The sequence below is a fragment of the Epinephelus moara genome, chromosome 6, assembly GCF_006386435.1.
Source record: "Epinephelus moara isolate mb chromosome 6, YSFRI_EMoa_1.0, whole genome shotgun sequence".
Classification (NCBI taxonomy): Eukaryota; Metazoa; Chordata; class Actinopteri; order Perciformes; family Serranidae; genus Epinephelus; species Epinephelus moara.
In genome coordinates, this window is record NC_065511.1 from 3,935,558 (window position 1) to 3,949,440 (window position 13,883).

The 13,883-nt window shown below is 40.0% G+C and overlaps 2 protein-coding genes across 2 annotated transcripts in view; both read left to right on the plus strand.

Moving 5' to 3' along the window:
- LOC126391221 (uncharacterized) overlaps positions 1-13,883 on the plus strand; it is a 248,074-nt gene that overhangs the window by 6,976 nt on the left and 227,215 nt on the right. The window lies entirely within an intron of this gene.
- Positions 2,648-4,091, plus strand: LOC126391226 (putative nuclease HARBI1). Its single transcript, XM_050045842.1, has 3 exons — positions 2,648-3,164; positions 3,282-3,581; positions 3,846-4,091. Exons 1-3 carry the CDS (start codon positions 2,656-2,658, stop codon positions 3,889-3,891), a joined length of 855 nt encoding a protein of 284 aa, XP_049901799.1. The 5' UTR covers positions 2,648-2,655; the 3' UTR covers positions 3,892-4,091.

A 13,883-nucleotide genomic window follows, 5' to 3' on the forward strand; every position in this document is an offset into this window, starting at 1 on the left:
AGTTGGTCCCCAAGCAAAACGGGAGATAATTCTTTCCAAACTTGGCAGTTTGGCTGTGCAGGTTAAATCTGAAGTCACAAGCCTGGGTGTTATCCTTGACTCAGACCTAAATTTTAAATCTTACATAAAGGAGGTGACCAAAACAGCTTTTTTTCCACTTACGAAATATTTCAAAGGTGCAACCATTCCAACAAGATGCCGAAAAACTGGTACATGCATTCATTTCAAGCAGACTTGACTACTGTAATGCTCTCTTCACCAGTCTTCCAAAGCAATCCATTGACAAATTACAATTAATTCAGAACTCTGCTGCCAGGCTGTTAACTAGAACAAGAAAGAGAGAGCGTATCACCCCAGTTTTAGCTAACCTTCACTGGCTTCCAGTATCTTTTAGGATTGATTTTAAAGTGCGTTTACTTGTTTTTAAGGCTCTTAATGGGTCGGGACCAGCCTACATTACTAATTCTTTGTCGTTTTATAATCCTTCACGGCCTCTCAGATCCTCTGCTGCCGGCTTTTTAAATACAAACTACTCTAATAAGAAAATTGGCAGCTCAGCCTTTTTTAACTATGCACCAAAATTATGGAACTCACTACCCAAGGATATAAGAGATACAAGCTCTGTGAACATTTTCAAACGACAATTGAAATCTTATTTATTCAACATTGCTTTCAACTAACCGTCACTATTCCCTGGTTTTTATCCCCATCCTTCACATTTTTTATCTGCTTCCATGTATTCCACTGTTTAACTTTTATCTTTTACATAATATATTGTTCTTGGTTTCATTGTGCAGGATTTGCACAATGAAACTTTGTTTTGTTTTTAAATTGTATTTGTCCATTTTTATTTTGTTGTGAAGCACTTTGAGCTACACCTCCCTATATGAAAGGTGCTATATAAATAAAGTTTGTTATTATTATTATTATTATTATTACAGTAAGTAAGACCTTTGATGGTAGTTATTGGTAATATTATAGTATATGTTTTTTTTGTCACTTTTAATATTATATGACTTAGATATCACTGGCCATCTTAAGCCAGCCGGAGTGGGGAGGGGAGGGGAGGGTTTGACAGTGGTAAATTTGTAAAACATATGGACACATATGGATGAGATGCAGCTATGCGTGAAATATTAATACTTTGCAAAAGAACTAAATAAAAATTTGATCACAAAAGTCAAAAGACTGAAGTCCAAGTGAAGTCACAAGTCAGTTTTATTATTAATGTCCCAAAGGGCAAATAAGGTTGCAGCGGCATAGAGGCACAAAAACAAACACATAAAAACATGGTAAGACAGTACATAACATGGAGACAATACAAGTAACATGCACACAGACAGCCACACACAGCAGTATGCTAGCACACTCCAAGTCAACAAGACTGCCAGCTGAATTGGGAAGACGTTATAGCAGCACTCAAATCAATAATCAATTTGCAGCCTGATCTCAGTTTCAGTGTTATATACTTAGGAAACATACCAACTGAAATAAATAAACAAGACAGATACCTATCACAGCTATTATTGGCAAGTAGCAAAAAGGCAATAACCAGGAAATGGCTGAGCAAGGAGTGCCCAACAATTTCAGACTGGATAGGAATAGTTGAAGAAATTCACAACATGGAAAGGTTAACATTTTCCCTGAGACACAATACTGAAAAAGGTGACCAATATTGGAAGAAGTGGAGTCATGAGCTTTTCTCTCTCCGTATAAATACATATTTATTTCATTTCTATTTATTATGTTTTTTACCAGTGACCTTGTGGACTGAACGGAGGAAGGTATTATGTGTCACTGTTGACTTTAATGGAGAACTGTGGGTGCCTTAAAGCCCCTAGATCCGATCCTTCAGCCTGATTTCTGCCAGCCCTTTGTTTTGTACAAAACCTGCCATTGTGTTTTGCTGTAGATGACCCTGTCTGATGTACCTGTTCGGTGTGTATATTTATATGTCTGTGTTTTGTTTTGTTTTTCACTGAAAAAATCAATAAAAAAAATTTTAAAAACAAAAAAACAAAATGACTGCCAGCTGACTCCCATTAATAATTATACTAAATAATCTAGAATAAGCTAAAAATAATAAATATGATACGAGTTCTGGGCAGGTCTACTCGCTGCTGGTAGCTGCCTGCGCTTGCGCCCTGTGTTAAAGTCCATGTCAAGTTGCAAGTCATTTGGTTTTGTCAAGTTGGGTCTAAAGTCATCAGGGTCCGTATTTCTAAAGATTCTTAGTGCAAAGAGTTGCTCCTAGTGGCCAAATTCTAAGAAAATTCTTAGAATCTTGGTGTTTTCTTAGAATTTCTCCTAAAAATTAAGAGTAGATCCTAGTAAAGATAAAAGCTATTCCAAAAGAATCCTAGCTCCTAAGAGTGCTCCTAAGGTGAGATCTATTAGGAGCAGGGAAGAGGACTTTTAAGCAGCTTAGGAGTTCCCTAAGCAGAGGACAAAATGGCGGAGGGAAGAGGCAGGAGAGATATTCTCCAAACACTGGAAGACGGTGAATTATTAAAACGCTACAGATTGGATCGCGCCGGCATTGTTTTTGTGGTCGATCTCATTAGAGATGCACTGACTTCTCCTACCCAACGCCACAATGCCATATCACCTGAAATGAAGGTAATCACAACCTTGAGGTATTTGGCAACAGGGAAAATGCAACAATGCAGCAGTGATGACTTGGGTCTGTCACAACCCTCCATCAGCAGGGTCATCAATCAAACATTGACAGCATTGTCACAACCTCACATTGTGACACAATTTGTTAAATTTCCACTGGATGCCCGCACTTTGCAAGCCCACAAAAGGGCATTTATGGACATTGCAGGATTCCCTGGTGTTGTGGGTGTAATTGATGGGACACATGTCAGAATAATTGCACCATCAGAAGATGAAGCCATCTTTGTGAACAGGAAAAGATTTCACAGCATCAATGTTCAGCTTGTTTTCAGTGCTGACTACAAAATTTTAGACATTGTTGCTAAATGGCCAGGCTCAACACATGATGCCAGAATGCTCTCTGAGAGTGGTCTCAGACAGCTTTTCGAGGGACATTATGTGCCAGCCAATTGCCACTTGTTAGGGGACAGTGGCTACCCATGCAAACCATGGCTCCTAACACCTTACCTCCAGCCACACCAAGGGCCGCAACTAAACTACAACAGGTAACCCAAACAATATAGAATTATGCATGGACATAAAATGTAAATTGCATGTTGGATTATCCTAGATATTTCCATCAAATAATGTACATAATGTATAATGTTTAATTATGTCTGTAGGGCCCATAAGAGAACAAGGGCAGTTGTGGAGCGTGGCATTGGCCAAATGAAGAGACGCTTTCATGTCCTCCATGGAGAGGTGCGGCTGACCCCTGATAAAGTCTGCAAAGTCATCGTGGCCTGTGCAATACTGCACAACATTTGCAAGGCTCGGCAGATTGCAGAACCTCTTGAGGGTGATGGTGACGAGGAGAGCGATGATGATGGTGGTGGTGGTGAAGAAAACATTGACTTTCCACAGGGGAACTTGGCTCAAAGTGGACTATCTTACAGAGGCCACTTTACAAATTTACATTTCAGGCAAGTTACAGTATATGTAATTAGAAAATATATGTAATTAGAAAATGTGTGAATGCATTTAATCAATGTACCACATAGTTTTACCAAACATCACTTACAATAGTTACATACATGACACATTACTCAAAGACACAATATCTATTTGTCACTCAATTTATTTTGTAGGAACTGAATTTTCAGTCTATAGTACTCCTCCTGTAGGCAGAGAACTCTTTTCTGCTGCGTTAAGACATCCATCGTCAACTCTAATCTTCTGTCCTGCAGGGATGGTGTTGGAGCAGCAGGTGCAGCAGGCAGGGATGGTGTTTGAGCGGCAGCAGCGGGCAGGCTGGACTCTGTCTGATGGTCGTACACCTGTGATGTTGAGGGGCCCGGTTCCTCTGATCGCTCCATGCTACAGAAAGGGGAACACATTTAGTTTAATTATTGTTTTGTTTTAATTGATTTAGTAGAAGGAACATGCACAAGCAATACGCTAAATGGTTTATGCAATGTATAAACACTGTGCTTAATATTTTGTTTTCCTGCCTCTTGATATATGAAAACTCATTTGTTCTACCATTGTTGCATTTCAATGGCCTGCAACATTGAGGAGTCAATGCCTTCCCTCAGCCCGGTGATGCCAACTTCTGACTGCCCCAGTATATCAAATACTGTTTCTGCAACCTGGGACAGCTGCTTAGAAGGTGGTCCACCCCCTAACAGGAAATCCAGTAAATCAATATATACACAATAATTAGGCATTTAAATTAACTTTGCCAGCAGGTGTAAGGAAGTGGTATATCACTCACCTGTGCGTGAAGCTTCACGTTTTTGTGCCGCAATCTCCTCTTTTGCTTTTGACTGCAACACATACCACCGCTTCTCGCAATCCTCACTTGTGCGCACAACCAACGGAAAGGAGGCATTTATCTGTTGTGCTATAGTGTCCCAGGCTTGCTTCTTGGCTTGCACTGTGACACTGGGGCTAAATTTACCCCTCAAAACACTTTTATGCTCATTGATCAATTGAGCCAAAAGCAAACACTGTTCCTCGGTCCAGTTGGGTTTTCTTGTTCTTTTTTTCTCCATTGTTGTTCACTAGTTTGTAGCAGATGTAAAAGCCAGACAAGCCTACTTCTTATACACCTGTCAGCAATCAAGGACATTGATGAAAGCTGTGTTGTGTTACACTCGTTAATACCAAATTAAGTTGAGATGTTGATAGTTGAAAGTACAAAAGCATGCAATTAATAAAAGCAAATTAATATAACCATCACTATGTGAATATGTGGGCATTCAGTAGGATTATTTTATAGTACAGTTTACTATTCATTTAACATGTATTTTCTTTTATGTGATATGTTATTTACAATTACACAGTCTTCATAAGATTAGATTCCATAATTAAGTTTATCAATTATCACCAAAAGTAAGTTTTTTATCCAGCTTTTAGGATCAACCAATCACAGCTTTGGAAATGATGACTCATACCTAGCAACGGGGTCAACCACACCTCCTCACTAAGATAGGAGCTTCTGTCCATTCCTTGCTCAGAGTTCTCTGAGAGTGTTCTGGAATCACTCGTAAGCTAAGACTCCTTGCTGGGAATTTTTAGGCTAAGTTAGGAGCTCTCTGAGAGGATTCTCAGAATCTTTAGGAATACGGGCCCAGATTTGTGACTCAAGTCCACATCTCTGCAAATTATATCAACAAGGACAATTCATAAACACTAAGTGCTCTTGAGAATATGTGAGTTCAGGCTGCAAAAAATGCCAAGTAATCAATTAGCTGATTGACAGAAAATTATTTGGCAACTACTTTGAAAAATGATTAATCGTAACTTATTTTCCAAGCAAAAATTGCTCTGCCGTGTTTATTTATTAAGGCTGTGGCTCAGAGGTCGAGTGGGTCGTCCACCAATCGGAAGATCAGCAGTCCTATCCCCGGCTCCTCCAGTTTGCATGTCGAAGCATCCTGTAGCAAGATACTGAACCAAAAAATGTTCCAGGTGGCTGTTCCATCGGTGTGTGAGTGTATTAAAAAAAACTGAGTAGCAGGTGGCACCCTGTGTGGTAGCCTCGGCCACCAGTGTGTGAACGTGTATATAAATGGGTGAATGTGACTCGTAGTATAAAAAGCACTTTGAGTGGTCAGATGACCAGACGGGCACCATACAAGTGCAGGTCCATTTACCATTTACCATTAACTCAAGAATAAACTGATTACAATTTGGTGGTCAAAGGTCAAGGTCACTGTGATTTCAAAAAACAGCTTTTTTGGCCAAACTGCAAGAATTCATACACTGATTCTAACAAAATTGCACAGAAATGTTTAATAGGATAAAATGATAAAGTAATGACATTATACATCCAAAATGTCAAAGGTCACCTTCGCTGTGACATCACAATCTTCTGCAAACACTTTTCTGGCCATTATTCAATGTCATATCACAGTAACAGAAGGGAAGACATTTTGGTCAGATACTGAATTGGTGACACTAATCTTGAAACTGTACTGATTATATGGATCTTATGTACTGCTGGGGGGAAGATGTGTGAAGCATCCATGTTTTCACAGACATTAATGCAAACTACAACTTGAGTGGTGCATGGAGGCAGACAACCGCGAGGCAGTAATTCTAGTTTAACTGTTATGTCACATTGCTTAATTCAACCAGTGGCCTCCATTTTGTTCTCTATAGTTTGACTTTTCTGCAAACATTTATTTCTTCTGTGTAATACTCATGAGATCAGATATACTAGTAGATGGTGTAGTTTGTCAGGCCTTTCTTATTGCAATGACAAAAAGATGGTGAGATGATGGTGAAGAAAAAGACTCCGCTGATACAAGCTTGTTTCGGATGAAGAGAACTTTATTAGCAAGCCATAGTATCAGATCAGACTTCTGCAGTAGCCTGGGAGAGATTCAGCCAATCATCGAAACTCTCTGCCATCTGTCCCCTCAAACTCCACGTTTTAAGGCCTGTAAGACATCCTCATCCATATTCATAATATTAGCTCATTTCTGATACCATAATGAGGTACAAAAGACCCGTTTCCACTGAAGAAGTTCCTGGTACTGTTTGGGGGGCAGGAACTACTACATGAACGTCCTCTCGCTTGGCCCTCTCAACCGCCGTGTCTCCACTGAGAGAGCTGAGTAGGAGGAAGGTTCCTGTAAAGTTACCGCGCTCTGGATGTGACGTAATCGTTGCGAGACCATTTTGACCGGGGCGACGTAGGGATGTAGTTAGCTGTTAGCTGTTAGCTGTTAGCTGTTAGCTGTTAGCCGTTAGCGGTGTCTGTATTAACTCAATAACTCAATAAACGGTCCGTGAAAAAAATATTTTTCCCAGCGGATGTCTTAGTTACAACATGATTGAGCTAACTGGAGTAGTTTCATTTCGTATACGACAACGGGAGGCTTTTAACAGATGACGTTCTGATGTTAGCTTTGCTGCTGCTGTTAGCTGTCCCTGTCAGCTGCAGCCACCACTGATGCTTTCTAGACATCGTGATTTCCCCAAAACTGAATAAATACCACACATAGCAACACAAAACTGCTTTGCTAGCTCTATCATGTTGTAACTAAGATATCCGCTGGCAAAAATATTTTTTTCACGGACTGTATATTGAGTTAATGAGTTAACACAGACACTGCTAACGGCTAACAGCTAACGGTTAGCCCAGCTAATCTACGATAACCATAGTAATTACAAAACGTCACATCCCACCTTGAGTATATCCAATCAGCACCAAGTAATCCCCAAGTCCCAGCCAGGAGTCTCTCGGGGCCGTTCTGAGTACCTACTCCGAGGCAGGGACTTGTTTAGCCCCTGTAAAAGTTCCGGAACTCTGTCCTTCGGGGGTGGTTCCTGCGGTGGAGACACGCACCAACGGCCCCGGCCCCATAAAATTACCCCAAAGTTCCTGCGGTGGAAACGGGCCTAAAGCCATCCTCCTGACCAAAAGTGGTCATTCCTTTCTCCAGTTTCAGAAGGTTCTTTGTCCGTGCAAGGATGCAAAATAGACTAACGTATACATTCCTTTAGTTTCTCCACGTAGGTTTCTGGACGTAAATTCTGCATGCATAAACACAACATGACAGTGGTGCCTTACTGCTTCTCGGCAAGCCACCCGTGAATCTATACATCATGAGGTTCTCGGCAAGCCACCCGTGAATCTATACATCATGAGGCACCAACCCCTCGAGATGCTCCTTACGAGAAGCAACGCAGTTAGCCTTCACGTATGTGCCATGCAGTTACCATATATGTATGTATCCTGTGGATGACCCCTTGTATTATGACAGACTCATGGATTCTTGTTTGCATCTGTAGAGCTGTAGGCTCCACAGCACAGTTAGAATGATGGATTCATCCTTACAGTCAAAAACAACGGGAGTCTGGGTCGACAGCAGCCTCTAAAAGCATCCAAAAATAATCAGCATTAATGTACATCTGATGAGCAAACACCTCAATGGCTTTGAGTACTCACTCATATTTAAATGTAATCATATTTGTTTGCTTTTTTTGTTGGAACATTTCCATCATCCTGTATCCCACAAAGGATTTATAGAAATGAAGCTATGGAATATCAGATGTAATTTAGAAGAGGGTCAGAGGGGCTAAAGAGGCAGTTGCTTTCTAGTGCAGCAACAGCAGTTCAGCATTCAGTGGATGAAGACCCAAGTGAACAAGTGACTTGCATCAAGATAATGAAGCTATCACCAGTGAACATGGGCCCTATCAAGACAGAGACGGAAAGCTTTACTTTAAGCTAAGCTACTTTAAGCTATTGCAGAAATTGGATCAGCACCCAGTCACCCACAGTTGCAGACAGTCCAACAGTACCTGGTTTTATAGAGACTTATGCTTACTTACAGTATTCAAAGTATTCCCTGATATGACCTATCTGGTTAAAGTGAGGCTGGAAAATACTCTATTATTTAACATAAAAGTAGTCATTTCAGATCTAGGTCACACGCTTGTGACTGATTGATGGGAAGGCAGGTGGGAGTTGTCCACTACCCCAAAACTGATGCAGTCTACCATTTTGAAGAAGGGTGTTGTGTCCTCCTTGTTGGATCAGACTGGAAACCAGACTGATGGTAATAGTTTTTATTTTATACAGTTTGCTATCCTAGTTTTTGTGCAAAATTGCGTAATTAATAACAATATATTAGGGTACTTTGTTATCCACTAAATTAAATTATCCACCAAATTTCATAATTTTACACTTGCAAAAGTATTTACTTGTGCTCCTTTCAAACAGATGATAAGATAGATGCTGCAGGCTATCACACCCCTGCTTCCACCAACAGCTTCAGGAAGCATTCTCAACCTGATGCAGCGTGACGTCAGCTATGTCATACCTACTGGACTTCATGTGTTGCTTAAAGAAAAAGCTCATAAAGCCAGGTGTACTCCACCTGAAAACTGACCTTTAAATGCAATTGTGCAATCATCCTCATCTATCTGCCATCCCTCTCTTTACTTCCACCAGCATTGTCTAGACTCTATCGGGAGGGATATTCCTAAACTAAGCATGGCTTCTCTACTCCCTAAATATACATGTCACGCTGGGGTCTAATCGTCAAAGTACTTTTCACCATTCCTCATACTGTGCATTTTGTCATAAATTATTGTTCACTCTTCAGGTAAGTCTCTCCTGATTGAACTAACATCTCACTGTGGTTGTTTCTGCTTGGACTCCTCCTCCCTGCGGTGTTAGGAGACTTTTTTAATGAAGAAAAGCTGCTAACAAAGTTCCACTAATTTGGTGATTAACATATTTAATGTCTTTTTAATTTGTGAAAGTAAAAGTCCTGCGTTATTTTGTCATGCAAAAGCTTTTGAAGCAGCAAAATAGGGAAATGTTGGGTTTTCATCAGCAGTAACTTAACATGACTCCTATACAGTTGAAAGCAAACATGAAACAGTCAAATAAAGCAAATATCTAAAGTACAAACAGGGACGCAGGACAGAAACTAAACTCCAAACCACAGAGATTTGCTCCACATCACAATCCAAACTGGACATCAGAGACCAGACGGCGGACAGTCTCCAATGCGTCCCAAAAGGAAAAGGAATTCCCTTCAACTGCAGCCACAAGCCGGGTTCCAACTCCACGCCGCTCCATTGAAATCCATGCCTACGTAAATTCCGGCATCTAGGTATCCTCACCAGAGACATCCATGCTAGGATTGCTGCCCATGATGTCACAGAGACTCTACCCAAGTTTTAAGTTACTCATTGCCACACACCATTAGAGGAACCAATTGTTGTTTGTTTGTTTGGCAGACAGTAATCTCAAATCTCAGGTTCCTTAAATTAAGGGTAATCTCTCAAGTAGCCATTGCTCATTTAATTTGTACAAAAGGAAACCACACAAGAAAAACAAACTAACAAACAAACAAACGATAACCATATGTGTTTGTCCTTTCTCAGGTCATGCCATCATTCTTGTCATCTCTGCATTCGAAGGCTCCATCACATCGACACAGCAGTTCCACAACCAGAAAACCTTCCATCAGCTCCCCTTTTCCACTCTAGACGTCACGTTCATTCACAGTTTTACCATGCATTTTATCTATAAAATGATGATAATAACAATAATAATAATAATAATAATAGTAATAATAATAATAATAAAGAAAATTTCCTTCTCTACCCACAACTACCTATTCGGAACCAGCTTTCCATTAACCTAGCCACTGGCAGTTGCGAACTGTCACATACATTCTTACATTAACCAACACTTTCTACTCTTGCGGCAAACGCTTGCAACCGACTTTTGACCTTGTTAGCCCTGTATCAATTCTCTTCAGGCTACTCATCCCCCGAGTCAACTCCTCTGTAGCATCCATGATCCGTGTTTCAAATTCGCCCCATTGCATCTATGACCCTCCACTTCATCCCAGTTTTTTTAATGCAACCTCATACTTTTGACTCTCTCACGTTATCAACCCCCAAGACGAAAATCAATGCAGCCTCCGTGGCTGGTCACTTCCTACAGTGCTCCGAATTTACCCCAATGCAGCTACACTCCACTTCGTCCCAGTTTTTCTAACGCAACTTTCTTTCTCACTCCAGAGAAGAAAATCAATGCAGCCTCAGCGGCTGGTCACTTCCTGCAGTGCTCCGAATTCGCCCCAATACACCTATGACCCTCCACTTCACGCAACCTCATACCTCCGACTGTCTTTTGGTCTCACTCCCGAAAAGTAAATCAGTGCAGCCTCAGTTGCTGGTCACTTTCCGCAGTGCTCAGAATTCACCCCAGTGCATCTACGACCCTCCCTTTCATCCCAGTTTTTCTCATGCAACTTCATACTTCCGACTCTCTCTCGTTCTCACTCCAACCTTACTTTTGACTGTTTTAGTTGGGTTGTCTCGTTGCACTGAGCCACTTTAACCTTTTATAGGCAGAAAATTCTTGACCACATTAAAATTCCAGGGCACTGTCTTTTCTAATAAATATCACACATATAAGCTACGATCTAAACATCATCCGAAACTCCCATGCGCTCTTGAACCTCTGGGGGCTCTATATCCGAAGCCGAGCTCACGAAGAGACAACTCCCCCACTCAGTCTCATTCCTGGGATCCCTCCTGTGTTCCCGCCTACGACCCAACACATTGATCATTGCTCGCCTGCTACCCAGAAACCCAGCCTTCATCCATCAACCCCCAGTCTTCCATCCCTTCTTCCCTCAACCCTCATCCCTTTATTCCTCACTCTATATCAATTGATCCTTACCCTGTCATCCCTTACCTTTATCCATCTGGCCTTTGACCCTCATCCCTACATCCCTCAACCCTTCATCCCTCATCCATTTGACCCTCGACCCTCATCCATTCAACCCTTAACCACCATTCATCCCTCCATCCCTTATCCATTCAACCCTCGACCCTCATCTCTTCATTCCTCCATCCTCATTCTTTCATTCTCTAATCCCACAATCCTCACCCCTTCACGCTCTCCTCCGAACCCATAATCCATCATACCCAATAAATCATTTGAAGTCTTTCCTTATTGGCGTGGTATTTGCCAGTGAAATGAAAGATTTTTAAAAAAAATACCCGTACATTGAAATGGACTGTAGATCTGAATGATAGCAGAAAATAAATAGGGTAAAAACTGTTATAATAGTTATAATAAATAGGGAAATGCGGTTCTGATTTGATTTTCTAATGATACAATCAGTTTTAAATGGATTTTATTGATTATGAACACACAATATTCATCTCAGGAGATTTTTAAAATACTGTTTTCTAAAGACTTTTCAGAAATTCAGGATATTTTTAGTCATGATGATGAATATAATACAAAAATATATACGCAATGTTTTTTTCTTTTATTAATATGAATTAACCAATCATGAAAAATAAATCATCTCAAGTTTTTTGTTGAAAAAGGTCTGTTAAGATTTATTGTCATTTTTACTATTAAGTGATTGCTGCGTTAAGAATCTTTGTCAACAGGAATGGACAGAAACAAAACACATAATTAAGTTTGGTAATCTAATTTTCTTTTTACGAGTGCATATAGAGTGCATATAGAAATTCAACATTACAATGTTTTTGGTGTTGGAACATAACTGGGTTCTGAACAGGTTAAGTGATGTAAAAAGGAGTGTAACTTACATTAAAGAACTATTGGACAGTCCAAGCCCTCAAGCATCTACCACCTCATAGCTGAGGATTTTGTCAGTACCGGAAGACAATGAGGATGTTACAGTATCTCGCTAATGAAAGACTTTGAAACTGCTTGAAATGTATTTGATGATCTGGACAACACCTATATTATTTAACCTTTATTTAATCAGAAAAACCTCTTGGAGAAAAAAAAACAAAAAAAACAGGGGTACTACACATGATTACAACAACCAGCTAAAATACTCTCTGATGTTGGCATATAGATGATTGCATACAAATATCTTGCCTACGGCCTGTCACCTTTTCTCTAAATTTTGCCAAAAAGAGTGGTGGCTTGTCTTGAGTCTCCTCAGTGAAGCTAACTGTGGATTCCAAATCCAGAAAGGAAAAGTCTTAGAGGATATATTGAGGATTGAGGATTATATTGAATATAATAATGCATAGACACATTTGTTTACTTTCACCACAAGGTACCAAATATTCATAAAAACCTTACAGCACAGTAGCCACCTAATGGTACATCATATTAAGACCTACTAGTAATGTTGATAAGGTAAGTTAGACTTAATCAGGCTGTGCTACCTTTATTATATGGCTCAAATATACTTTGCTGCTCCAGACAGATTTCATCAATTTTTTTGGGACAAAAATGGCTCTTCTGGTAGTAAAAGTTGCTGACCCCTGGCAACGAGGAACCAATGAGTGAAAATTTAAAGAGAGCCACCTAACCTGAGCATATAATACAGTTATGCGTTAGTGGCTTACAGTTGTCAGGTCACAAATCTCAATATACCATGATACACAGAGTCCAGAGCATGCAAACACTGGGAGGGAGCATTCATAAAATGAGGACTGTGTATTTCTCTTTCAGAAACCTGCCATCTAAGTGCAATTCAGGCCTGGCAAATATTTATCTCTGTCCTCTATTTAATTCCACTGACAGAGAAACATATGTTTGTGGGAAAATACTTAGATACTGACTACCCACTCTTAGATGACATTATATTTCTGGAATATCATGGTATAGAGATTGAGATGAAAGGAGAATCACACTTGTGTGGTTATTTGAAAAGCTTTTCTACCAACAAGTTCTGCCATCTTTGCCTTATTGATAAGAAAACTTCACAAATGGTGTTTGATGAAAATGAGTTTGAAATGTGAAACAGAGAAAGCTACCAGCAGCATTTTGTTTTAAATGATGGAATTATTCATGTTTTTATATGTTGGAATACTTTCATCAGCTTGGATGGCAGTACCAGTACACAACAGACGTTTCGACAGAAAGTCTTCTTCAGTGTGTAACTATGGTTACGGAAGTGGCATTTAAGTACGCTCGAAGCAGGTGTGTGGAAAAAAACACTTAAATGTAGTACCAACTCACAGGCACAGAATAAACAAAAAACAATCTTAAGAAAATATGTCACAGCTAATAGCAGTAGATGCACCGAAAACAGATATACATATGCATAATATACTCTGTTCATACAAAAAGGCACTGTGAACAACAGTAAAAACTGTGTCCTTAAGGGGCAGAGTAAGTCCCAAAATCTCAATTAACAATCAGATCATAAATGCACAGGAAAAGAATTGCATAAAGTCATTGAGTAACTGTCCCTCAATTACCAATCAGATCACAAGTGCGCATACAGTCATTGAGTAAC

Bases quoted from the DNA above. Each gene is read 5' to 3' on its own strand.
- LOC126391226 (XM_050045842.1), top strand. From the start codon at position 2,656: ATGCAACAATGCAGCAGTGATGACTTGGGTCTGTCACAACCCTCCATC. The intron at 3,165-3,281 runs GTAACCCAAACA...TTATGTCTGTAG, and splicing joins CCGCAACTAAACTACAACAG to GGCCCATAAGAGAACAAGGG. The intron at 3,582-3,845 runs GCAAGTTACAGT...TCTGTCCTGCAG, and splicing joins TTTACAAATTTACATTTCAG to GGATGGTGTTGGAGCAGCAG.